The 27203-nt window shown below is 44.6% G+C and overlaps 1 protein-coding gene across 1 annotated transcript in view; it reads left to right on the plus strand.

Moving 5' to 3' along the window:
• The window catches only part of LOC121540446 (VWFA and cache domain-containing protein 1), an 89264-nt gene extending 63192 nt beyond the window's left edge, over nt 1-26072 (plus strand). Inside the window, exons 7-26 of the mRNA XM_041849317.2 lie at nt 8-224; nt 472-621; nt 2234-2467; nt 2865-3014; nt 4423-4546; nt 4806-4923; nt 8737-8905; nt 9078-9220; nt 9706-9887; nt 10295-10405; nt 11014-11136; nt 12176-12392; nt 12697-12857; nt 13077-13163; nt 15875-15991; nt 16492-16643; nt 17074-17235; nt 17644-17712; nt 21481-21582; nt 23340-26072. Coding sequence (XP_041705251.1) covers nt 8-224; nt 472-621; nt 2234-2467; nt 2865-3014; nt 4423-4546; nt 4806-4923; nt 8737-8905; nt 9078-9220; nt 9706-9887; nt 10295-10405; nt 11014-11136; nt 12176-12392; nt 12697-12857; nt 13077-13163; nt 15875-15991; nt 16492-16643; nt 17074-17235; nt 17644-17712; nt 21481-21582; nt 23340-23581 — 3030 coding nt within the window. The 3' untranslated portion in view covers nt 23582-26072. The remainder of the gene's footprint in view (nt 1-7; nt 225-471; nt 622-2233; nt 2468-2864; nt 3015-4422; nt 4547-4805; nt 4924-8736; nt 8906-9077; nt 9221-9705; nt 9888-10294; nt 10406-11013; nt 11137-12175; nt 12393-12696; nt 12858-13076; nt 13164-15874; nt 15992-16491; nt 16644-17073; nt 17236-17643; nt 17713-21480; nt 21583-23339) is intronic.
• Nucleotides 26073-27203: the final 1131 nt, after the last annotated feature.

Below are 27203 nucleotides of genomic sequence, written 5' to 3' on the forward strand. Positions count from 1 at the left end.
CCCCCAGATTTCGATCCTGTCCTCAGCGGAGGCTGTGCGGTCCTGTTCTCTGGACCAGTGCTATAAGAGCTACCTGTCTCCTGCCACCAGCGAGACCAAGAGGAAGATGAGCACCTTCATCAGCAACCTCAAGGCCTCTGACAGCCCTACCCAGCATGCACTGGGCTTCCAAAAGGCCTTCCAGCTGCTCCGGAACACCAGCAACATCACCCGCCAACTCACCAGTAAGAACAGGGCACCATGGGAAATGCAGTCTTTAGCACTGGCCACTGATGCCGCAGGCTTGTTCTACAGGAAATGCCAAATTCGTTATTTTTCAACACGTGGCAATGTATTTGTAACAAAAAAAACAATTGGTAGAAATGGCTCAATAAATGTGACTCGAGATCAAGGATTTGGGAGATGAAGGGTTTATGAACAAGGAAGTGTGTTATTAGTTTTTTGATCTCTCTCTGTTTGTGTTCCTGTCAGACACAGACATGGTGATCATCTACCTGTCGTCTGGCATCACGTCCCGAGACGCGTCGGAGCATGAGAAGAGAGACACCCTGCGCGTGGTCAAAGAGGAGAACCGCCACCTCAACAACTCAGTCATGATCCTCACCTATGCCCTCATGAATGGTAGGAACCCTCCACCACACACAGTTTGTCTGTGGTCAAAAATCACCCTCGACCACACAGGGTCGTCTACGGTCAGAAATCACATTGAGATTTACTCAATCAAGAGAAAAGGAAATGTCATGGTTATGACTGAAAGTGTCACGAGTATGTTTAAAATTGGAATTAAAATCCAATATGTTTTGTAATATGACTAATGTTGTAACAATCATTATTAGTGGTGGATATGTTTGTCATGGGTACTATTGCTGGACCTACCCAGCCACCTGGATGGGGGAGGAGGAAGGGGTGAGAGGGGATTGGGGGTGGGTTTGGGATGGATGTGCCAAATGGGAAGGGGGATGGGTGAGTGGGGGGAGTGCGGACTGGAGAGGTGCTCAGGAACCTCAAAGGCTTTTTGTTTTCTGCAGTGTGTCTATGATGTATCCACCTCCCCCTCTCTATTTTTCCGTCTCGCCTCGCTCCCCTTCTCCTCATCCTTCGCTCCATGTCCGACACGGAGACCCCTCCACAGTGCATGCATTAGCCTGGCATTGGCACAAATACATTTTTCATTAGGAAATTCAAATGAGGGACATCTGAGAGACTCGGTGAGAGCCTGAGTCTAAAGACTTCAAAGGGAGTGTGTGTGAGAGACAGTCAAGCGTCGCTTGTTTAAAAGGGTCCATGATGAAAAGGATTCAGAAATATATAATCATCCTAAATTGAGTAGCATTGTATCCAGAAAGCACTTGTTGTGTACTGCAGGCTATTGTAATCAGTTGATAGAGGTCCGTGTGTGCCAGATGTGAGCTGTTGATTGTTAAAGATGGTCAATGGTCTTTTCTCCAACGTCAACTCTGATGTTTGAACTTTGTGTGTGTGTGTGTTTGTTGATGAGATGCTAGAACTAGAAGGTCCAAATGGCTGGAAAGTGAAATCTTGAGTTATGGGCTGTACTGCCAAAACCTCTTGATTTTCCCTGTTCTGTAGCTGTCTAATAATACTTTCCAGTCTCTATTGCCTGATTGTGGATCACGGACCAACTTAATCTCTCTAAAATGCCCTTATCAGATATGAAAAAAAACTGGAGAATGATTTAAAGATATGCTTTAACAGTAACCAGTAAATCAGCCACATATTCTTTCATGGAGTTTACAGAGAATGCCAAACGTTCATCTATGACCAAGCTGGCTCTGATGTCCAGTTTGACCCTGCAGTCCACACATACCAGGCTGTATTGACTTGACTCCTTTCACCTCCTATTGACTCCAGTCCACATTCCCATGTGTCTATCATCTGAATCTGATCATACCAGGCCCTAAGCATAAGGCTTGATCCCTCTTTAATCCAATCAGTGCTATGTCTGGCATGCATTCCATATTAAATCCTGTCAAATGTGCCCAGTGGCAGCTGTCGGGCCAGCCATGTTGGAGAGGTCATTCTAGGGTGTCCTCTATTATAAAGTCAAGGAATATTCTAGAGGACTTATGCATGGTTTTCTTACATTGATGTTAATACATTCAGAAGGATCGTCAGAACGATGGGGATGAGTGAGTGGGTGTGTCAATATATCAATTACTTATATTGCTTTGAGTCATGTCATGAAACCGCAAATATAAAATCTCTCTTGCAGAGGGTGTGACGGGTCTGAAGGAGCTAGCGTTCCTGCGGGACCTAGCGGAGCAGAACTCGCTGAAGTACGGCGTGCCGAACCGCTCGGCGCTGCCTGTGGTGAAGGGGAGCATGATGGTCCTGAACCAGCTCAGTAACCTGGAGACCACCGTGGGACGCTTCTACATCAACCTGCCCAACCGCATGATAGACCTGGCCCGCTTCAGCCTGTCATACCAGGACCCCATGGGAGACGGTGGGTTTATATACTGATCTAGGGCCAGTCTTACTTTTAGGGTCATTATGGTTAAGGTTAGAGCTAGGGTACAGTGATCTGATCCTAAATCAGTGTTAACAAATAGATGCTAGACTTGTCCTGCTTTTGCCTGCCCTACCAGGACCCCATTGGAGACGGTGGGTTCCTGACAACTGGTCCTGGGTCAGTTTCTGTTATGGCCGTTATCATTTTTTAGGTTAGTCGGGACCTAACAACTGATCTGGGACCAGATGTGCTCTTAGGTGCGCATAATGAAGCTATGGTACAGTGAGCTGCTGATCAGTGGTAATGAAGGATTATAAACAGAATCAGAGTGATTTTGGCTCTTGATGATCAGTTAGTGTGATGTAAAACTATCTGTGTCTTCTCCCTTCAGGTTTCATCATGACGGTGAGCCGGCCGTGTTACTTTGGCAACTTGTTGCTAGGCGTGGTGGGGGTAGATGTGAACCTAGCCTACATTCTAGAGGACGTCACCTACTACCAGGACTCCCTGGCCTCCTACACCTTCCTCATAGACAACAAAGGTACATTGTATATCTCTTTCTATTCTACTGTCATTTACTTTATGTTCGTATTCTTATCTTTTATTATTTATTGTTGTTTCATTGTTGAAGGAACCTGCAAGTAAGCATTTTGTTGGACGATGTCTACCATGTGTATCCCTTACATATGACTAATAAAACTTGAAACTCTTTCCTCTCCCTCTCAAACACACACACACGCACACAACTCAATGCAAATAGTCCGGGTAGCCATGATTAGCTGTTCAGGAGTCTTATGGCTTGGGGGTAGAAGCTGTTGAGAAGTCTTTTGGACCTAGACTTGGCACTCCGGTACCGCTTGCCGTGCGGTAGCAGAGAGAACAGTCTATGACTAGGGTGGCTGGAGTCTTTGACAATTTTGAGGGCCTTCCTCCAGTAGGTGTTTGAAAGTGGCACTGCCAGTCTGAGTGAGGCAGGTAAACAGGCCGAAGAGGGAAAGTAATTAAGTTTATACCCCATTAGGGGAACTACCTGGCTGTGACACACGGTCAGACTGACAGGCCATGAGGTGACATCACCACAGCGGAGCAGGGCAGGTCTGTCCAGGATAACAGTGGTTCTGTTCACACAGAGAGAGATACTGAGTCGGGAGCAAGAGCTGGAGTTTTGGCTCGCTACTGATCTGCCACTCATTTTAGGCTTGCCTTTAGAGGTTTAGCATCACCACAGGCTGCATTTAAGAAGTACATGTTTGTGGATGCATTTTAAATAAAGGAGGATGTTTGCTTGGCTGGTTTGGAAAGGTTAGGTTTTTGAAAAACAATCTCAATGGTTGGCAGTATTGTTATTGTAATGAGTATGTTGTCAGATGACAGCTTATTGCTGCATGGTACTTATTACACTGTCACTTGATGAACAAACCATGATTAATGACTCTATTAAAGTTGTTAGGTGTGTTCTGACTAATAGGCCACTCAATTAGACAGAAGGTAAACAGTTCAGTGGAGAATAGAATGCTGCTGTAGTGTTAATTGACTGTTATAGTGTGGAGGTAATGAGGTCAGAGATGAGTGATTCTCCTCTCTCTCACACCCCCCCCCTCTCTCTATGAGCACCTGCTCCCTCCCTCCGGCTGGCTGCTAGAGATAAACAGACAGCCATAGAACTGGTACTAGACATGTTTGTTTACCCTCCTTAAAATACAATCCCTCCCCCTCCTTCCCTCCTCCCTCGTAAGGGCTTTCACTCTTCCATAGCTTACTATTACTGCTGCTCTGAGCTCACTGGTGCCTGCCTGGAGAATCCTTAGGGACCACAGCAGTAGGGGAGGTCTGGCCTTGCCCTGCACAGGGAGCAGTAGCCCGCCCCTTGGGGCCGGGGGCTCCATTGACGGCTGCTCCTGTGAAGAGACCCTGACGCCGCTGTTCTGGTGTTGTTTTTGGTTACCCAGGTTACACCCTGATGCACCCGTCCCTCACACGGCCCTACCTGATGACAGAGCCTCCGCTGCACACTGACATCATCCACTATGAAAACATCCCAGGGTTCCCAGTGGTACGGGACAACATACTCCGGTGAGTTAGGGTCAAGGGTTAAGGGGCTATGACCGAGAGGAGGGGTTTCACCAGTTTTGTATAGATGCTGGAAACTCAAGGTGGGCTAGTAATATAGTAAGATGCCTTTTCATCCACTCTCTTTGTTGTTGCAATCTTTATTTACATATTGTAATCTGAGGCGTTTTGTTGAATGGACTGCAGTTCACGCTATTGTTATCGTATGAACAATATTCATTTTTGTTACTAACGCTAACCCTCCTGCTCCCTGTCGCGCCAGTCTGCCTCTGGGTAGTCAGGTGATAGCTGTGCCCACCAACTCCTCTCTGTCCTGGCACACCAACCGGCTACGAGACCCCAGCAGGGAGGCCTACAACGTCAGCTACGCATGGAAACTGGTACGATGCACTACTGTCGCTCACTGTCTGTTTAACTCTGTCTCTGACTCTTTATTTCTCCTCCTAGATCTCTAGATCTCTCTTTTCTCTTTCGCCCCCCCCCCTCTGTCCCCCTCTCTTTTTCTTTCGCCCCCTCTCTCCATAATACTGCAAGCATCTGTATCTTCTCTCCCTTTTCCTCTGGCTCTCTCAATCTAGCTCCAATTAGCAGAATTTTCATCTTAGAAATGTCTCAATTGTCTCCAGGCTTAAAAATCTGTCTTTAACCTGTCTCCTCCCCTTCATCTACACTGATTTGAAGTGGATTTAACAAGTGACATCAATAGGTATCATAGCTTTCACCTGGATTCATAATGTTTTTTACACTGTGTATATTCGCTGTTGCTATCGAAGTCATTCCTAAGGGTAGGATCATCATTGCTACTATTTAGGCCTGTATAGCATTTGCAGAGTCATAATTGTTTAAATTCAACCCAGGTTTGAACTAAAATAGACAATACACATAGGCCTAGGGTTTCAAGCATTGTAATCTTCAAGTTAATCATTATGTTGGATTCACGTCTCCATCTCAACCAAAAATCTAAGTTAAAGAATAGGCCTAAATTAAATCAAGCTTTATTTAGAGTGCATTTAAATTATTTACATTTACATTTACATTTTAGTCATTTAGCAGATGCTCTTATCCAGAGCGACTTTACAGTTAGTGAGTGCATACATTCTCATACTGGCCCTCCGTGGGAAACGAACCCACAACCCTGGCGATTTAGTGATTAGATGTAGTCCTATTCTTTAACTTTAATTTTTGGTTGCTATTGAGACGTGAATACAACATATCAGTTATTAATTTGTAGACAAACTGGAATTAAAGCCAGACTAAGTCAGTGGCACAAAATATACATCTCCTTCAAATTAATAATTGATATGTTGGATTTACATCTCCAACTAAACCAAAAATAAAAGTTAAAGAATAGGATTAAGCCAGTGGCTCAGATGAAACTATCCAAGCATTAGATATCCTTTAAATGTTTATGTGGTTGTTGTCAACCAAACACAATTCAATATTTATTTTGTAATATAGTAAATATCTAAAAGTTAAGGTTATATTACAAACTAATGTTACAGTATTTATTCAACCTTAAAATGAGTAACACATCCATGGTCACATTTTGAGGTTAGTGTACTGTAACTATAAATGACTTATGTAATCATAGAAAGCGTGCATGTTCAAGATGGCATGCAAAGGTCGCAGGTAGGGCCGGAACAATACCAGTATCACGATACTCGTTAGTATCGTGGCAAAGAAAGAAAACACGAAGCAGATTTAACCTCTTTAGGAAAACAGCCCTAATGTTGGAATGAAAACATCATGTTGTCATCCAGAGTCACATTTATTTATTTATTTCCCAAGCCATATTTTACATACAGCAGGTTTTTAAAGGACCAAAGAGTTTCGTCTGCTTCGTGTTTTCATTTTTCCATTGGAAAATATCGCAATACTGGTGTCATCACAGCCGTAGTCGCAGTTCTGTGGAGATCTTCATGAATAATATAATCTGTACAGAATCTCAAACAGTATTGATCACTTGCACTATGTACTTTTAATATCATCTCAACTGCAATCCATGTCATTTGGTTGTGCTATTAGATGAAGCACAGTGATAACACATGAACTTGTTTTATAAATACAAAATATCTGACATTAGATTCCCATTTGAACTTAGTTGTGCTTTTAAATGGTTGAAAGTGCAGTGTGATAACACATTAGGAATTCAACACACTTATTTTTGAGTGAATAAAGGTCGAAATCTCATTGATCAACTTAAACAAATATTACCAAAATGTCCACGTTGAAATGTGGTGTGCCCAGTGGGATACAAGGACGGACACCACACCCTAATAGAGTATGTCTTTCTCTTTATGTACACCACCATTCAAAAGTTTGGGGTCACTTAGAAATGTTCTTGTTTTCTAAAGAAAAGCAAATTTTTTGTCCATTTTAAAATAACATCAAATTGATCAGAAATACAGTGTAGACATTGTTAATGTTGTAAATGGCTATTGTAGCTGGAAACGGCTGATTTTTAATGGAATATCTACATAGGCGTACAGAGGCCCATTATCAGCAACCATCAGTCCTGTGTTCCAATGGCACGTTGTTTGCTAATCCAAGTTTATCATTTTAAAAGGCTAATTGATCATTAGAAAACCCTTTTGCAATTATGTTAGCACAGCTGAAAACTGTTGTGCTGATTAAAGAAGCAATAAATCTGGCCTTCTTGAGACTAGTTGAGTATTTGGAGTATCAGCAATTGTGGGTTCGATGACAGGCTCAAAATGGCCAGAAACAAATAACTTTCTTCTGAAACGCGTCAGTCTATTCTTGTTCTGAGAAATGAAGGCTATTCCATGCGAGAAACTGAAGATCTCGTACAACGCTGTGTACTACTCCCTTCACAGAACAGCGCAAACTGGCTCTAACCAGAATAGAAAGAGGAGTGGGAGGCCCCGGTGCACAACTGAGCAAGAGGACAAATACATTAGTGTCTAGTTTGAGAAACAGGCACCTCACAGGTCCTCAACTGGCAGCTTCATTAAATAGTACCCGCAAAACACTAGTCTCAACGTCAACAGTGAAGAGGCGACTCCGGGATGCTGACCTTCTAGGCAGTGTATATCAAAATGAACCTTTACCAGTGGAATGTAGATGTGATACAACAATATCCATCACATCCACAACCGTTATGGATGTTAAGGACACCATAATGCTGAAAAAAGGATACTGACAATGAAAAGAGAAACAAATTATAGACCATAAAACCTTTGGAGGGCAGAGAGAGAATTTCAAGAGCTGAAAAACATTTCCTGAAAAATGTTATGGATGTTACATTGCCTGTCCCAGTCACCCCTCTATCTTTACAAGACTGTAAAACACACAAACAAAACTCAACACTTCAATTTGGTTTGTATTGTGTCATTAACATCTCAACTTCATAACTAACAGTGTGAGCTCTTTCTAAAAGCCATGAATATAATGGTCAAAATTCATACAATTTCCTACAACATATAGATCTTAAGGGTTATTATGAATGTGGTTTCATTTGGAAATTACTAACTATTTGGTCATGCTCAGGTTGACCTTCCTGTCTCTATATTTTTGTCAAGGTCAGTGTTAAAATGATAACTTGGCTTAGGAAAGTTGCACCAGGGTTAAAGGGTTCTGGTGTGTCGCAGCCTCCCAGACAGATCCACTCCACGTGTTACATTGAAAATCTGAATGAGGCCAGGCATGTCGCAGCAGTCACTCTGCTCTGTCTGTCGTTGGTGCCGTTGTTAAGCACAGCACATTTATCTGTTTATCTCATTGGCAGCATCAGCAGTGCTGGGAAAGGACCGCCTGTGTGTGTGTGTGTGTGTGTGTGTGTGTGTGTGTGTGTGTGTGTGTGTGACGCTCGCGCGGCAGGGTCATAAAACACTCGCGGTGACGTCTGTCGGTAAACACACTTGAGGAGAAGCTGGACAGGAGCAAAGAGTAGGAGAGTGTGTAATGTCACTGTCTGAATTCTGGAGTTTTTAAACCTCAAGTCTTTTAGAAGTTCGGATCAGTCATATCTTATCAATGGATTGTACAAATCTCTGAGGAAAATATATGTATCTAGCTTTGTCTCTGCTCTGTATGTCTCTATTCTAAGTAGAAGCTTCTACACAAAACGGCCATTCTGTTCTCCCTCCATCTCTCTCCGTCCCACCCATGTCTATGTTATACTGCTAAGGGATGTCCATTAACATATTAACCCCTTCCTCTCCTCTCCCCAGGTCCAGGACACATCATTCATCCTTTGCATAGTGTACGTCCAGCCAGAGATCCCAGTGAAACACCTGAAGAACCTGAACACTGCTCCCAGCTCCAAGCTGCTCTACCACCGCCTGGATCTGCTGGGACAACCCTCCTCCTGTCTGCACTTCAAACAGCTGGCCACCGTCGGTAAGAACCAAGGCTAAGGCCATACAGTCAATGACTGGGGCAGAGGAACCAGGCTAGAGGCAGAGGTTTAATTTGGAAGATGGTTACGGGCTGTTTAGCCCTCCTTGTCTCACAGTTGGCTATGTTTGAAGAACTGTAAGTCATTCATTTTGTCTCTCTCTCCCTCCCTCAGAGAGCCCTACGGTGATGCTGTCTGCAGGGAGTTTCTCCTCTCCCTACGAGCACCTCAGTCAGCCAGAGACCAAACGCATGGTGGAACACTACACTGCCTACCTCAGTGATAACACACGCCTCATAGCCAACCCTGGCCTTAAGGTACACACACACCAAGTTATGGAAACGTATCGGTAAATGGAGGAAACAAGTTCCTGTCAAAATGTTAGTCGTGAAACGGCAACGGCCGTCGTAGAGAGAAGCAGCATCAGTATCAGACACCAACAAGCAGACATCTTCCGGAAAAAGACTTGTGAGCCAAACCACACTAGCTAACACCACCAAAAGAAAGAAAATGAACTGCCCCTCAAGTCTCTTTCTTACACTCCCGTCTGTGTCTTTGAGGAGAAACTAGAGAAAAGCTCCATGTTTTTGGCAGCCTGTGTTCATAGCATTCTTAGCTCCTCTCTGTACGGGGTGAGAGAGTGGGGGAGAGACTGAGAGACTCTCGGTAAAAGGTGAGGGGGGAAAGAGAATCTGAGCTCCTGAGCTGGGCTCTACAGCTTAAAGAGAGAGCTGGGCTCCTCTCCTCTTCCCAGGCCCATCTAAACGAAGCCCTGCTATGTCACTCTTTGTTCCCCCTACAGTCGTCGGTCAGGAACGAGGTGATGGCGACCAGTCACGTCACAGATGAATGGATGACACTCATGGAGATGAGTAGCCTCAACTGCTACATTGTGCGCCGTTACATAGCAACGCCCAATGGGGTGCTGCGGATTTACCCCGGCTCGCTAATGGACAAAGCCTTCGACCCAACCCTGAGACAATGGTGAGGTTTATTTAGGGGGGAGGGGTGGGGGTGCTTTGAAATAGTTCCAGGCTCCTAGAGAGTGATAGAAAGTTATGTCCTACTGCACAGTGTTTTGGCCCGGCTTTAGTACATAGCTTTCTCTGTTTTTGGTTAGAATTATTCATTTCTCTGGAAAAGTTTGGATCTACTAAATCCTCCATGACGCTTTTCATTTTGCATGGCAGTTGTAGAGTAGGCCGATTTTTATATATTTTCACCCTAGAATGTTTGGGAATAAATGTTTGTCAGTCATCTTTTTTCTCTTTTATTTTCCCAGTCTTTAGTTAGTACTGTATCCACATGTATTGTCATGGAATTAGCATGTTGTTTGTTTGTTTTACAGTGACCCTGCTCTCTAACCTCGAACTGACCTTTGATCCATACAGGTACCAGCATGCTGTGGCCAACCCAGGCCTCATCACCTTCACTGGGCCTTACCTGGATGTGGGCGGGGCTGGCTACGTGGTCACCATCAGCCACACCATCCACGCCTCAAGGTACTTCATTTTAGGCCCTTCAATGAATTACATGATAAGATGAAAATAGCGTGTCATTATTTCAAGCAGGTACAAGTGACCTGCACATAAAGACATAGTGTGAAATGGCTTCCAGAGACTGATGTTTTATGTTCAGTCATGCATCTGCATGTGTAATGCAGTTACTGTGTAATCTCAGTGGAGGCTGTAGACTGGAGGCCATCCCAGGCTGTAACACTAACACAAGGCAGCAGATTAAGATGTGTGTATATATATATATATATATATATATATCTATATATATATATATATATTCTGTTTATCTTTAAGGCACACACACACACACAGCTCTGATAATGCAGGTGTGTAAGCGTGAGCGTGAGTACGTGTTTGGGGTACAGGAGTTTGGTGGCACCTTAATTGGGGAGGACGGGCTCATGGTAATGGCTGTGGTGGAATGGTATCAAACACATTCATGCCGTTCCAGCCATTATTATGAGCCGTCCTCCCCTCAGCAGCCTCCACTGGTTTGGGGATAGGTTTGCATCCACAAGCAGGGAAGGTAGGTAGAGAATATGAAATGTGTACCGTTAAATACTTTTTCTCTCCTCTCCGGTCTCTCTTTGTAGTTCTCAGATGGCCTCAGGGTATGCAGTAGCTGTGATGGGCATAGACTTCACTCTGCGCTACTTCTACAAGGTTCTGCTGGACCTGCTACCCATCTGCAACCAGGACAAGGGCAACAAGATCCGGTACATCTTTCTTTGAGGGTCCTTCTCTCTTGTCATAAGGGTTTGTGGATATGGCTATGCCTGATAGCGTTACTGAGGGATGACCCACTGATGTTTTTTAAGACTCTGAATCAAGCTAATCTGATTTGAATGGCACGTATACATAGTTCGCCAGCATCCCAGCATGCCCTCTGCTCAGTGGGAGAAACCATATAAAGAGACTGGCGGAAGTTCTCTGTTGTGGTCCAGAAATAAACTCTATGCTGGTTACAAAGAGGCGGAGCGGGAGAGAGGGAAAGGGAGACAAAAAGAGATAAGCTGATTATAATTGCATTCCAGAGACATCCTGTTATGTTAGATGCTGCTGCTGCTACATTCTCTCTCTCATTCTCTTTTGTCTCTTTCCCTCTCCCTTCTTTCCTCTCCCTCCCTCCCTCTCTCTCTCCTTCCCCCTCCCGCCTCTCTCTCTCGCTCTCCCCCCTCTCTCTCCCCCCTCTCACTCCCGCTCCCCCCTCTCCCTCCCTCTCTCTCTCGCCCCCATCCTCCCTCCCCTCTCTCTCGCCCCCATCCTCCCTCCCCCTCTCTCTCGCCCCCCATCCTCCCTCCCTCTCTCTCTCCCCCCATCCTCCCTCCCTCTCTCTCTACCTGTCTCTCTCTCTCCCTCTCTCTCTGAGAGTCTTGGTGTTCAGTTTAACAGGATTAACCCAGGGTAAGAGGACTGGGGTCTAGCAGGGGTCGGTAGGGGTTGAATGGGTTTGGATCAGGCAATATGGGCTAATTTTGCGCTCAGAGGAACTGGGGTGGGTTTGGTTGGGGTTGATTGGGTTTGCATCTGGCAGGATGGGGTAATAATGGGCCTCTCTCTCCTGACTTAACACTGCTCTCTCTCCTCTCGACAGCCACTCTGAGCTTTGGGTTCTATTGTGTTCAAATCAGATGGATTTCAGGGGGCATGTGTTCAAGTTTTTGGTTTATGTGTATTAAATCAAATTGATTGTACTGTTCAGTAAAAGGAATAATACTTTAACTGGATTTTCGCTCTCGCTCTCTGTGTGTTTAGGTGTTTCATCATGGAGGACAGGGGTTACCTGGTGGCCCACCCAACCCTCATCGACCCTAAAGGCCACGCCCCCGCCGAACAGCAGCACATCACACACAAAGAACCACTGGTGGCCAACGACATCTTGAACCACCCCAACTTTGTAAAGAAGAACCTCTGCAACAGCTTCAGTGACCGCACGGTCCAACGCTTCTACAAGTTCAACACAAGTATCATTGTGAGTAGAAGGGTTAGATGGGTTATGACACAAACAAGAGTGAAAGTCAATTCGACAGGTAGACAGATACAGTGTTGTCCTCCTAAAACCACTTGTCCGGACCATTTATTCTAATATGTGTAGTATTTATCAGTATCATAGCCCCACCAAGTGGTGGGAAATAATATAGCAACCTCACTGTTGCTTACTCTAAAGAAAGAACAGCAAAATACTGTAGACCCCAGTGCTTTCTTCATAGAGCCATTGATAAACCATAGTATAGTAGCATAATTTCTCTCTCGCTTCATCCACCGTCTTTCCTCAGGGTGACCTGACTAACCTTGTCCACGGGAGCCACTGCTCCAAGTACCGTCTGACCCGTATTCCAGGGACCAATGCTTTCGCTGGCATCGTCAACGAGACGTGTGATTCGCTGGCTTTCTGTGCCTGCAGCACTGTGGACCGCCTCTGTCTCAACTGTCACAGGTCAGACACAGTCACAGAACACAGAGTTACATAGGAGATGAGATGCAGTGTTTTCTTATTACTATGAATTAGTGATTTATCTGTGTAAATAGTTGTATTAACAGGGTTGAATAGTACGCATTACATTATTTAAATTCTCTATCAATTTTTTAATCATCTTTGTAGATAATGTAATTATCTTTGAAAACGTTTTTAATAGTTTGTCTGACTGTTGTACAGGATGGAGCAGAATGAGTGCGAGTGTCCATGTGAGTGCCCCCTGGAGGTCAATGAATGTACTGGCAACCTTACCTACGCTGAAAACAGGTGAGTGCTAGGATCCACAATTATGGTTCTGTATTGAATAGCCTACCACCAACAACAACAATTAAAGAGTAAAGAGATGTGTGTGTGTGCTGTATATGTGCCAACTCTTTAGTACCTGCAGACTCTGTAGTAGCCACATGCTCTGTTAGTCACGTTTAGTCAGAATCGTTCCATCAGGCTGTCTGTTTGTCATAATAATCAAATAGCTGTGATGATTGCTCAGGTACCCCGATGGTGGAACAAGCTTCCCCCTAATGTCAGGACGAAAAAAATGTCTCTCTCCCCAAAAAACAATTGTCTTTTGGTCATTGCTATCCGGGATCCTTGGGACGTCCCTACCCTAACCCCTACCCTAACTATAACCATAACCCTTACCTAACCCTGACCATTACCTTGACCATTTTAAATTTCAACTTCAGTGGGGTAGGGATATCCCAAGGATCCCGGATAGCATGGACCCTTGTCTTTTCCTACAAGCACTGACTGCTGATAACTACTTTTACTGAGGAAAAATGTGCTTGCAATGACTGTGATATGTGGTTATCTCGTCTAGCTATCTTAAGATGAATGCACTAACTGTAAGTCGCTCTGCATATACAGTACATTTGGAAAGTATTCAGACCCCTGGACTTTCCACATTTTGTTACGTTACAGCCTTATTCTAAAATTGTTTTTCCCCCTCATTCATCTACACACAATACCCCATAATGACAAAGCAAAAACAGGTTTTTAGAAATGTTTGCAAATGTATAAAAAATAAAAAACTGAAATCACATTTATATAAATATTCAGACCCGTTACTCAGTACTTTGTTGAAGCACCTTTGGCACCGATTACAGCCTAGAGTCTTCTTGGGTATGACGCTACAAGCTTGGCACACCTGTATTTGAGGTGTTTCTCCCATTCCTCTCTGCAGATCCTCAAGCTCTGTCAGGTTGGATGGGGAGCATTGCTGCAAAACTATTTTCAGGTCTCTCCAGAGATGTTCGATCGGGTTCAAGTCCGGGTTCTGACATTGAGACTTGTCTCGAAGCCACTCCTGCGTTGTCCTGTTGGAAGGTGAACCTTCGCCACAGTCTGAGGTCCTGAGCGCTCTGGAGCAGGTTCTCATCAAGGATCTCTCTGTACTTTGCTCCGTTGATCTTTGCCTCGATCCTGACTAGTCTCCCAGTCTCTGCCGCTGAAAGACATCCCCACAGCATGATGCTGCCACCACCATGCTTCACCGAAGGGATGGTGCCAGGTTTCCTCCAGATGTGACGCTTGGCATTCAGGTCAAGGAGTTCAATCTTGGTTTCATCAGACCAGAGAATCTTGTTTATCATGGTCTGAGAGTCTTTAAGTGCCTTTTGGCAAACTCCAAGCAGGCTGTCATGTGCCTTTTACTGAGGAGTGGCTTCCGTCTGGCCACTCTACCATAAAGGCCTGATTGGTGGAGTGCTGTAGAGATGGTTGTCCTTCTTATAGATTCTCCCATCTCCACAGAGGAACTCTGGAGCTCCTTCAGAGTTACCATCGGGTTCTTGGGCACCTCCCTGACCGAGGCCCTTCTCCCCCGATTGCTCAGTTTGGCTGGGCGGCCAACTCTAGGAAGAGTCTTGGTGGTTCCAAACTTCTTCCATTTAAGAGGAGGCCACTGTGTTCTTGGGGACCTTCAATGCTGCAGAATGTTTTTTGCCACCCTTCCCCAGATCTGTGCCTCAACACAATCCTGTCTCGGAGCTCTACGGACAATTCCTTCGACCTCATGGCTTGGTTTTTGCTCTGACATGCGCTGTCAACTGTGGAACCTTATATAGACAGGTGTGTGCCAATTGTGCGCCTTCTCATGGGTCTCCCGGTCACGGCCGGCTGTGACACAGCCTGGGATCGAACCCAGGGCTGTAGTGACGCCTCAAGCACTGCGATGTAGAAACAATTCAAGGATGATCAATGGAAACAGGATGCACCTGAGCTCAATTTCGAGTCTCATTGCAAAGGGTCTGAATACTTGTGTAAATAACGTATTTCTGTTCTTTTTTATAAATGAGCAAACATTTATAAAAACCTGTATTCGCTTTGTCATTATGGGGTATTGTGTGTAGATTGCTGAGAATAAAAAAAAAATCTATTTTAGAATAAGGCTGTAACGTAACAGAATGTGAGGAAAGTCAAGGGGTCTGAATACTTTCCGAAGGCACAGTTAAGCATCTGTTAAATGACAATGTAATACACAGTGAGACACCTGTCTTCAGCCAACCATTTCACTGTGACTGCAGCATTCCACTGACGTACTCTATGTCTGGCTGGCTAGGGCTTTTTGTGAAAAGAAATGGAGGGATGTGTGGGTGGATAGAGGGTGGCATAGAATAAATCCTCCACAAAGCTGTCATTCTGCAGTCAGTCGGTCATTCATGTAGTGTTGTGTTCCCTCTTTTGACAACATGACTCTGTAATGCTAGTTTCTCCCTCATTTGAGCTGTTGAAAGCTGTAGCCTAAAAGGAAATTCAACAGTCATTATCTCTGTCTTTTATGTTCACGGATTGAACTGTTTTGACCATACCGTTTCTCTACTTCATTGGCTTGACTGCCGTGCCAGGTGTTTTTCATTATTTGGCTTGTGTACTCATGTGTATTGCTGCTGTTTGACCGTGCCGGTCGTATATTTCTGGGGTCCGACCGTGTGGTCATGGTCATCACTGTGGTCTGACCGTGTGGTGTTGTTCTTTAGGAACCCCAGCTGTGAGGTGCACCAGGAGCCCCTGTCTCTGACGGTGATGGACTCCAGTCTGCAGGACACCCTGCCCCAGTGTATCAACACCCGCTGCAGCCAGCGCTTCACTAGCAGGTAGAGTACATTTAAGGGGTAACACTTTATTTGGATAGTCTATCTGTAGATGCTCCAGAGACTATCAGTAACATTTCAACTAACTATCTACAACTAACTATCTACTAACTCTAACTCTGACCCTAACCCTTATTCTAAACCTTACCCTAACGGAAACCTTAGAAATCAGTTGCTTATCAACAGATAGTTTGTTGATAGTGTGACCATTTGTAGATGATCTACAACCCATTACAGCCCACAGCACCAACCTGGAGGAACGACAGGGGGAAGAAATACTGTCCTGGAGAATGAACTCTTTAATTTAGACCTCACTTTTGTCATCTCTCTGTACATAGATGGATTAAAGCATGTAGTGATACTGATTTATAAGGATAACGTTTCAGATCAAAATTATTTTCCAAAATACAATTGCTGAGATTTACTGTGAAGAGAATCCCTTACGTATGTCATAGTCTTGACCAAGACTTTATTAACTCTTACCTTTTCTCTGTGATCCTCAGTGACTGTTTTGGCGTGCTGGACTGTGAGTGGTGCATGGTGGACAGTGATGGGAAGACCCACCTGGACAAGCCTTACTGTGCCCTGCAGAAGGAATGCTTCGGGGGCATCGTGGGGGCCAAGAGCCCTTACATGGACAGCATGGGGATGCTGGGTGAGTCTACACATTCCTTACTGTCGCGAGGTCATGCAAACAGAATGGGCTAGTGGGTGAGACTTTGAGACTTTGTGGAATGATGTTTGATTTCCCACAGCTATGTGGTAGTCCTCCAAGAAGAATATTTTGTCAACATTAAGGCACGGACAGACAGGTAGAATTGTTGAGCGTCTTACAGCCTATAGTACTTGGCACCTCTGAACAGAGTGCCGGACGTAATTTGAAAACGGATTCTAGATGTAGAAATGGGCGAACGCGGCAGCCGTCAGTCGCCCACCGGCGGGTGGTCCCTATAACACACCACGCTGACAGCAAGCGAACGGCGAACGAACGGCCCCGTGCTGTGCAGACCGACAATCGATCTGGTGAGTTTTTCTCCTTTATAGATGGAATGTAACCCTTTTCCTCCCTCTCTCCTCCCCTCCAGATGAAGAGGTAGTGTCTCTGAACATGATGAAGAGTGCCCCGGTAGGGCCGGTTGCCGGGGGTATTATGGGCTGTATCATGGTGCTGGTGTTGGCTGTCTATGCCTACAGACACCAGATCCACCGACGCTCACACCAGCACATGTCCCCTCTGGCTGCACAGGGTAAGACACCACGACATACTTAAGATGAATGTTACCTAGAACAACTGACTATGTAAAAGCAGCTAGTTAGTGCATGCAAGTTGGACAAGATCGGTGACACAAGTAGCCTTTGATTTAGGTTTGATTAAAATCTCATGAATAGGGAATGTTATTGACATTCAAGACCATTTTGTTATTGCCTAAGTCTGCAATGAAAGTACTCAAACTCAAAGACCGTTATTGCTCCAATGTTGCCTTAGGTATTAGTATTGATCGAGAAAGCGGCTACTGCTGCTGTGGGAATGATCGAATTAACGGTTGACCTTTCTAGACGCCGCAACACAGAGCCTCTTCTTAATGGTCGTATAAACACTAATTATTAACACTGACTAAAGAGACTCTCTTTATCGCTCTCCCTCCTTTCTACAGAGATGTCCGTGAGGATGTCTAACCTGGATAATGAGAGGGATGAGGACAGCCATGAAGACAGGGGGATCAGTAAGTACTGAGTGGACAAAACATTAGGAATTTTCTACAACACCCGGAAATCTGCCCCCTTTATTCTATGTACCCAACGCACTAGAAGACCAGTTCTTAAAGCCTTTAGCCGTATCCTTATTCTAGTCCTCCTCTGTTCCTCTGGTGATGTAGAGGCTAACCCAGGCCCTGCAGCCCTCAGTATCACTCCAACTCCCCAGGCGCTATCATTTGCTGACTTCTGTAATCGCAAAAGTCTTGGTTTCTTGCACGTAAATACCAGAAGTCTACTTCCTAAGTTTGAGTTATTCACTGCGTTAGCACACTCCGCCAACCCTGATGTTCTAGCAGTGTCTGAATCCTGGCTCAGGAAGGCCACCAAAAATTCTGAAATTTCCATCCCCAACTATAACATTTTCCGTCTAGATAGAACTGCCAAAGGGGGTGGAGTTGCAATCTACTGTAGAGATAGCCTGCAGAGCTCTATCATACTATCCAGGTCTGTGCCCAAACAGTTTGAGCTTCTACTTCTAAAAATCCACCTTTCCAGAAATAAGTCTCTCACTGTTGCCGCTTGCTACAGACCCCCCTCAGCCCCCAGCTGTGCCCTGGACACCATATGTGAATTGATTGCCCCCCATTTATCCTCAGAGTTCGTACTGCTTGGTGACCTAAATTGGGATATGCTTAATACCCCATCCTACAATCCAAGCTAGATGCCCTCAATCTCACGCAAATTATCAACGAACCTACCAGGTACAACCCTAAATCCGTAAACATGGGTACCCTCATAGATATCATCCTGACTAACATACCCTCTAAATACACCTCAGCTGTCTTAAACCAGGATCTCAGCGATCACTGCCTTATTGCCTGCGTCCGTAACGGGTCCGCGGTCAAACGACCACCCCTCATCACTGTCAAACGCTCCCTAAAACACTTTAGCGAGCAGGCCTTCCTAATTGACCTGGCCCAGGTATCCTGGATGGATATAGATCTCATTCCGTCAGTAGAGGATGCCTGGTTGTTCCTTAAAAGTAATTTCCTCTCAATCTTAAATAAACATGCCCCATTCAAAAAATACAGAACTAAGAACCGATATAGCCCCTGGTTCTCCTCAGACTTGACTGCCCTTGACCAGCACAAAAACATCATGTGGCGTACTGCATTAGCATCAAATAGCCCCCGCGATATGCAACTTTTCAGGGAAGTTAGGAACCAATATACACAAGCAGTCAGGAAAGCAAAGGCTAACTTTTTTCAAACAGAAATGTGCATCCTGTAGCACTAACTCCAAAAAGTTTTGGGACACTGTAAAGTCCATGGAGAATAAGAGCACTTCCTCCCAGTTGCCCACTGCACTGAGGCTAGGAAACACTATCACCACCGATAAATCTACAATAATCGAGAATTTCAACAAGCATTTTGCTACGGCTGGCCATGCTTTCCATCTGGCTACCACTACCCCGGCCACCAACTCTGCACCCTCCGCTGCAACTTGCCCATGCCCCCCCCCCCCCGCTGTTCCTTCACACAAATTCAGACAGCTGATGTTCTGAAAGAGCTGCAAAATCTGGACCCCTAGAAATCAGCTGGGCTAGACAATCTGGACCCTTTCTTTCTAAAACTAGCCGCCGAAATTGTCGCAACCCCTATTACTAGTCTGTTCAACCTCTCTCTTTCATAACGTCTGAGATCCCCAGAGATTGAAAGCTGCCGCGGTCATCCCCCTCTTCAAAGGGGGGTGACACTCTAGATCCAAACTGCTACAGACCTATATCCATCCTGCCCTGCCTTTCGAAAGTATTTGCAAGCCAAGTTAACAAACAGATCACCGACCATTTCGAATACCACCGTACCTTCTCCGCTATGCAATCCGGTTTCCGAGCTGGTCACGGGTGCACTTCAGCCACGCTCAAGGTCCTAAACGATATTATAACCGCGATTGATAATAGACAGTACTGTGCAGCCGTCTTCATCGACCTGGCCAAGGCTTTCGACTCTGTCAACCACCGCATTCTTATTGGCAGACTAAATAGCCTTGGTTTCTCAAATGACTGCCTCGCCTGGTTCACCAACTACTTCTCAGATAGAGTTCAGTGTGTCAAATCGGAGGGCCTGTTGTCTGGACCTATGGCAGTCTCTGGGGGTGCCACAGGGTTCAATTCTTGGGCCGACTCTTTTCTCCATGTATATCAATGATGTCGCTCTTGCTGCTGGTGACTCTCAGATCCACCTCTACGCAGACGACACCATTTTGTATACATCTGGCCCTTCATTGGACACTGTGTTAACAAACCTCCAAACGAGCTTCAATGCCATACAACACTCCTTCAGTAGCCTCCAACTGCTCTTAAACACTAGTAAAACTAAATGCATGCTTTTCAATCGAACGCTGCTGGCACCCGCCCCACCCGACTAGAATCACCACTCGACGGGTCTGACCTAGAGTATGTGGACAACTACAAATACCTAGGTGTCTGGTTAGACTGTAAACTCTCCTTCCAGACTCACATAAAGAATCTCCAATCCAAAGTTAAATCTAGAATCGGCTTCCTATTTCGCAACAAAGCCTCCTTCACTCATGCTGCCAAACATGCCCTCGTAAAACTGACTATCCTACCGATCCTTGACTTCGGCGATGTCATTTACAAAATAGCCTCCAACACTCTACTCAGCAAATTGGATGTAGTCTATCACAGTGCCATCCGTTTTGTCTCCAAAGCCCCATACACTACCCACCACTGTGACCTGTACGCTCTTGTTGGCTGGTCCTCACTACATGTTCGTCAGTCAAACCCACTGGCCCCAGGCCATCTATAAATCACTGCTAGGCAAATCCCCGCCTTATCTTAGCTCATTGGTCACCATAGCAGCACCCACCCGTAGTCTGCGCTCCAGCAGGTATATCTCACTGGTCATTCCCAAAGCCAACACCTCCTTTGGCCACCATTCCTTCCAGTTCTCTGCTGCCAATGACTGGAACGAATTGCAAAAATCTCTGAAGCTGGAGACTCTTATCTCCCTCACTAACTTTAAGCATCAGTTGTCAGAGCACCTTACCGATCACTGCACCTGTACACAGCCCATCTGAAATTAGCCCACCCAACTACCTCATCCCTATATTGTTATTTATTTTGCTCTTTTGCACCCCAGTATCTCTATTTTCACAATCTCTTGCACATCTAGCATTCCAGTGTTAATACTATTGTAATTATTTTGCACTATAGCCTATTTATTGCCTTACCTCCATAACTTGCTACATTTGCTCACACTGTATATATATTTTCTGTTGTATTTTTGACTTTATGTTTTTTTACCCCATATGTAACTCTGTGTTGTTTTTATCGCACTGCTTTGCTTTATCTTGGCCAGGTCGCAGTTGTAAATGAGAACTTGTTCTCAACTGGCTTACCTGGTTAAATAAAGGTGAAATAAAATAAATAAAAATAAAATCTACACTGATTGAAGTGGATTTAACAAGTGACAATAAGGTATCATGGCTTTCACCTGGTCAGTCTGTGTCCTCATGTTTTGTACACTCAGTGTAGGTTATTGTCAGTGTGCGTTACCTCACCAATGGGTTTGAATAATAATAAAAGTGTTCTGTAAGGTTGTGAGCTATTGCAATCCTGAAATAAACTACTGGAGCATTCAGTAAAGGCACAATCCTTGATTAGTTTTCCACTTGAAATGACCATTGAACAGCTATAAATATTGCATATTGACCTTGTGTTCGCTAACCTTTGAGTTGACCTGGATGTTGTCTTGCTGTTCCTCGTCTTGCAGTCAGTAACACCCGGTTCATTGCGGCGGTGATCGAGAGACACACCCACAGCCCCGAACGCAGGAGGAGGTACTGGGGACGGTCAGGGACGGAGAGTGACCACGGTAAGACCACCAGACGACCAGAAGATGACCACAGAGGAAACAGGGCACTGTACTCCCCTTAAAACCGCACATATTCTGGTTAAGGGGGAGAAGAGTGGTATAACTCTGAAAAGCCACATAACAGATAGCACACACTGCCTTTGTGTTCCCTCTCTTGTCCTCTGGAGATGAGTTTCGTTCTAGCTAACGCTGGTTGTGTAACCACTGATCAGAGAGGGAAGTGAAGGAGGGAGAAGTGGAGGAGAGGCAGTTGAAAAATGGAGAGGGTGTGTAAGAAAGAGGGCGGAAGCGCTTCAGGGCAAACGGCAAAGTGTTAAAAAGTTGTTGGTTCTTTTCCTCGGCTCAGTCGGAGGTGTCCTCCCACAGTCCACGCACTCCCACAGCTGAAGGGTCTCTGAACAGACACACACACACACACACACACACACACACACACACACACACACACACACACACACAGTTTAACACACACACAGCTGAAGGGGCTCTGTAGAAACACTGAGCTGGTATCTGTTGGTACACACGCCAGGGAATTGGAGGAGCATTTGGTGTTTGTTTGGAGTCAAGGATGTTGTCTAACAGCCTGCAGGCAAACAGACATCCCGCTATGGGCATTAGTAATTCAGCCTTTCTCTGTGTATTATGTCTCTGTAAGTTATTACCTCAGTCCTGACCTTTCAGATCCTCTGTTTCGGTCCCTGTCTCCACTGTTATGCACTGTTCATGACCTTTCAACTGTGATTACTTTGTTCACTCACGCTCTGTGCTACTCCGAAAAACAGATGACAAAAGGAAACAGCAGTAGCACTGTTTGAAATGACTTCTCATCAGGAGATGGAAGGAGTTGAGCTGAGGGTAGGGGATAGGAGCTATGCAGTCAGTGCTGCTGAAGTCGGCATTTTTCCTCTCCTCCGGATCCCATTGAAGTCATCCCCATAGTTCCCTCTTTTAGAGAACATTTCGAAAGCCCAAATCACATTCAGAAGCTCTGCTAGCAAGTCTAAATCAGTACCTTTGTTTCGCTTCGATAGATGCCCACTCCTAAACCCATCATCCACTCCTATCTACCTTCCACTACACTCAGCAAGTTTCTCCTCTTTCTACAGTTCTAGTGTTTTATAAGAGTTTGTTTTATCTTCTGAGTCTAAAGTGCCTGAGGGCTGCTGAGTGTTGGGCTTTGACAGTATCAGAGGCAGAGATGAGATGTACGATGTTCTAATGTCAATGATCTGCGGGGATTCAGTGGAGGCTGGAGAGATGGAGAGAGGCATTGAAGATGGAGGGATTGATTCAAACGTGTAGGCAATCCCCCTCTTGATTGCTCGCGCTTTCTCTCAACTGCAGGGGCACAAACTTTCCCTTAGCTCACCCTTTCAAACCACCCCACGTGCAACGTGCACGACTCACTGCACATACAGCTCTCTTTCTCCAGAGATTCCTACAAAGATTGAGATTTCACACAAATTGTAATTAATGAGGTGCCCTGGCTTAGAATTGTGTTTCCTAAACTGTAATTATAGATCGACGTAAGTATACTCTGGTGTGTAAAGTCTTGCATATTTTCTTCTGACGTTTCTACTGCTCTATAGTAGTATGCTGTTCATATAACAGTAAGAGGCAGAGAAGCAATCACAAAGCCTCCAATTTTGGGACAAATCTCTGTGATTCTGTGTGCTTTTATCCTTGTATGTGTCTTGTACATATATATGTGAATTTAATGTGTATTAACATGTGTATTCCTGTGTTTGTCACATCAGGCTACAGCACCATGAGTCCTCAGGAGGACAGTGAGAACCCTCCCTGCAACAACGACCCCCTGTCGGCCGGCGTGGACGTGGGTAACCACGACGATGACCTGGATTTGGACACGCCCCCTCAGACGGCGGCGCTGCTCAGCCACAAGTTCCACCCGTACCGCCACCCCCCCTACCACCACCCGCTCCACACACACCACCTGCAGGCAGCCGTCACCGTGCACAGTGTGGACGCAGAATGCTGATCCTAAACCTCCCTACCCCTTCACCTCCCCAGACCTTGGCTCTCCTCCACCCCCACCAGCCCTCTTCCTCGCCTGGCTGCACCACTGTGGGCCCCTGACATCCAACGCTACCACTACCATCACCTCCAGACTCCACCACCATGTAGGCTCCCACTGGGCCCAGCCAGGGTGAGGGAGGTGGGCTGAGAGAGAATAGGGCAGACCCCCTGCTGTTGGACCCTGCTGGAAGTCTCCTTGGAAGATCATACACTGTAGGAGGAACACTAGCTTCTGTAGCCCAGCAGAGCTCTGCTCAGAACATGGGGGGATGAGGCGGAGCTGCTGGCCTTCTTCTAAAAGGGTCTGAACTTGTTTAAAAGTGTAAACAAAGCATCTCAAATGTTTAAGATAAAAAAAGAAAAAAGAAAGGATTATTTTTCTACTATTTATTGAACTGGATTTGAGATGGATCAGATGAGACTGACCGTGTGGCTGGAGCTGAATGGAAAGGACTCTGGTTGCTAAGGTAACCAGAGTGGCTGATAATGGACCACAGAGAGCCTCTGCTGCACACTTCCCTCACTTCCTGTCGAGGATGCATCATATCCTGTGTCACCGCAACGAAGAGGAAGTGGTTATTCAGCACATATCTGATACGTTATCATTTTGATTATTTTCAATTGAGAATCAGAAATCATTGTGAAGACGAACTCTTTGTGATGACTGGACAAGCTGAATATAACACATTGAGAAACCCACCCACTTGTTTAAATAAGATGTGTCATACTCAGATCACCTAGCCTACCATCAGTCTAGGGCTGGTTTGTGTCACTGGGGCTGCTGTATGACTGAATAAGGAAGGGGCAGGCAAGGACCCTGGCAGAATGACACAGGAAGTACAGTGCCCGTGCTTTGGTGCCCTGTTATCTGCCTGAACAGAAAAGTATAATTATGCTTGGTGGAATTGGTTGGTCTGCCTTCGGAACTCACAATGGCATCTGGACCTGGTGGACCAAGCTATGGCTCTCGCCGTCTCTATGCCTGAGTGGGACCTATTTAGTGTTGAACAGAGGTGTGTGTGTGTGTGAGAGAGTGAGAGCTGGATCCATCTCTATGTTCCTTTGTGGTCAATTAATAAAAACACAGTCTTCTGTACACTCTGCTTGTGCAACTGTAATGGTGTATGTGTGTGTGTGTACACCACTTGTGTGTGCGTGTGTTTGGTCTGATTGTATGAAAGTGGTCAAAGCATCTCCATTGAAGGCGTTATTACATGGTTTAATTGTTTTGAAAGTGTAATTAGAAAATAGAGATGAAATTATTTTTGTTTAAGCAGTCCGCCTGATTTTCTGGTGAGTAATTTGACCCCTATGACTATGTGCTTTTTTTAGTCATGTGATTCATGGTTGAACTGCTCCAAATCAAGTCAGTATGGTATTCATTTAGTTTGGGTAAAGAATGTCTAATGTTTTTTTCCCGAACTAAACAGTATAAAGTGTACATATGTTTTAAAAAATATCACAAATAGCTATTAATGTGTTACACTCCATATGTCTATGCTGAAAATGAAATATTGTGTGCTCAAAATGATGCTCAGATATTTGGGTTTATTTTGATATTTTTCAGTACATAGTATCTATCTGACTATATACTGCGATGCCGATGTTATTAGGTCTTAACTTTCTTTAGGTCCATATTGGATGGAAAGCAGACTGGCATTGTGGTATTTTACACACTTAAAGTTGGAGATCAATCGTCTTTAAAAGCCTCATATTTTTTTATACATGTAGGGTCCAAATGTCACATAAGACGATATCAATTGACAGGAAGAGATTTTATTTTAGACTGCATTGGAACTTTCTCCCTGTTCGTTGAGTTGAATTAGTTCTAGACATGGTATGGGTCAATTTCATTTCAATTAGAAATTGAATATCCGTTTACTTCCTGAAATAGAATTGACCTCAATGTCGCCTAACCCTAAAGCTGATATGGGATATTGTGGTACTCTCCTCTCAATGTAGTTAAAAGCAGTAATTTGTTTTAGTCACAATTAGCATCTACTGTCCTCTTCCTAACTACCACCACTGAAATTATAGCACTGGATTTTATTCATAACACTACACAGCTCTGGTGAATGTACCCCCTGATTTTGTAATGTCAGATAGTGCATATTTCCTACTCAGGATGGTACCAAAGCATAAGTGGGTGTGATGTTTGATTCTGAAAAACAGGAACTAAATTTACTGAGACTAGTGTTGCAAATAACTCTGTTTTTACATTTGTTTTTTTAGTTCCGTTGTAATGACATTTTTAACAGGAGAGAGCATTAACAGTATTTACCAGCTGTTGTAAGCAAGTATAATTTTGTGTATTCCGAACACTATGAATTGTATTAATGTACTGAAGGAACTTCAATGTGTGTATCATTCCTTTTTTCCAGTGTAACATATACAGTTATTATATGGAGATTTATTGCAATGTGAATGTGATTAAAAAAACAACAAAAAAAACATTTAAAACCCCTTGCCTCTTTCAATGTGTTGTCCATTTACTATGCTACTGTACTGCCTCAATATTTAATTCACTGTGTACCGTCTTGTACTACTCCCTTCAATATTCAATTCAACATAGTAATTTTAGTTTAGACAACATTCATCTTAGTTCAGCAATAACATGACACCTTAAACACCACCCCACAATCACAATACAACATGGTAGGCCTACGAAATGACACATTATACAACTGGATCATCATGTTCCCAGGTCAGTCAGTGGGGCACCATGTCATGTCTGCCAGTACAGATACAGTAGGATTAACTGATAGATGATCTACTCCTTTATTCTTTATTTTAGGCCCATATTGCTATGTGTCACCAACCCATATTTATTGTTGTTGGATTAGATTGGGGTGTGAAGGTCATTTAGGTCAACTGAAAGGTACGAGACAAAATGGCTTTTCAATCCCAGACAGCACTCAGTTTTCAGGGTGTTTTAGCTCGCAGTAGGTCATGGTGGGGGGAGGTAGGAGAAGAGCTATGCATTGAAGCCTGAGAGCATCATTTATTTATCTGAATTTCTATATAGAGTTCTGTAACCAACAGCCTTGGATCTGAAGACATGTTTTGATACATGTAGATTTAAGAACACACAAGTTTCATTATAGTCAGTCTCTTTTAGAGGTGGTGAATGCATACAGTTCCTTCGGAAAGTATTCAGACCCCTTGACTTTTTTCACATTTTGTTACGTTACAGCTTTATTCTAATTTTTTTTTTCTCGATCTACACATTTGTTTAATTTTTTTTTACTGATTACATTTACATAAGTATTCAGACCCTTTACTCAGTACTTTGTTGAAACACCTTTGGCAGCGATTACAGCATCGAGTCTTCTTTGGTATGACGCTATAAGCTTGGCACACCTGTATTTGGGGAGTTGCTCCCATTCTTCTCTGCAGATCCTCTCAAGCTCTATCAGGTTGGATGGGGAGCGTTGCTGCACAGCTATTTTCAGGTCTCTCCAGAGATGTTTGATCGGGTTCAAGTCCAGGCTCTGGCTGGGCCACTCAAGGACATTCAGAGACTTGTCCCGAAGCCACTCCTGCGTTGTCTTGGCTGTGTGCTTAGGGTCGTTGTCCTGTTGGAA

This window comes from Coregonus clupeaformis, chromosome 26, assembly GCF_020615455.1.
Source record: "Coregonus clupeaformis isolate EN_2021a chromosome 26, ASM2061545v1, whole genome shotgun sequence".
Classification (NCBI taxonomy): Eukaryota; Metazoa; Chordata; class Actinopteri; order Salmoniformes; family Salmonidae; genus Coregonus; species Coregonus clupeaformis.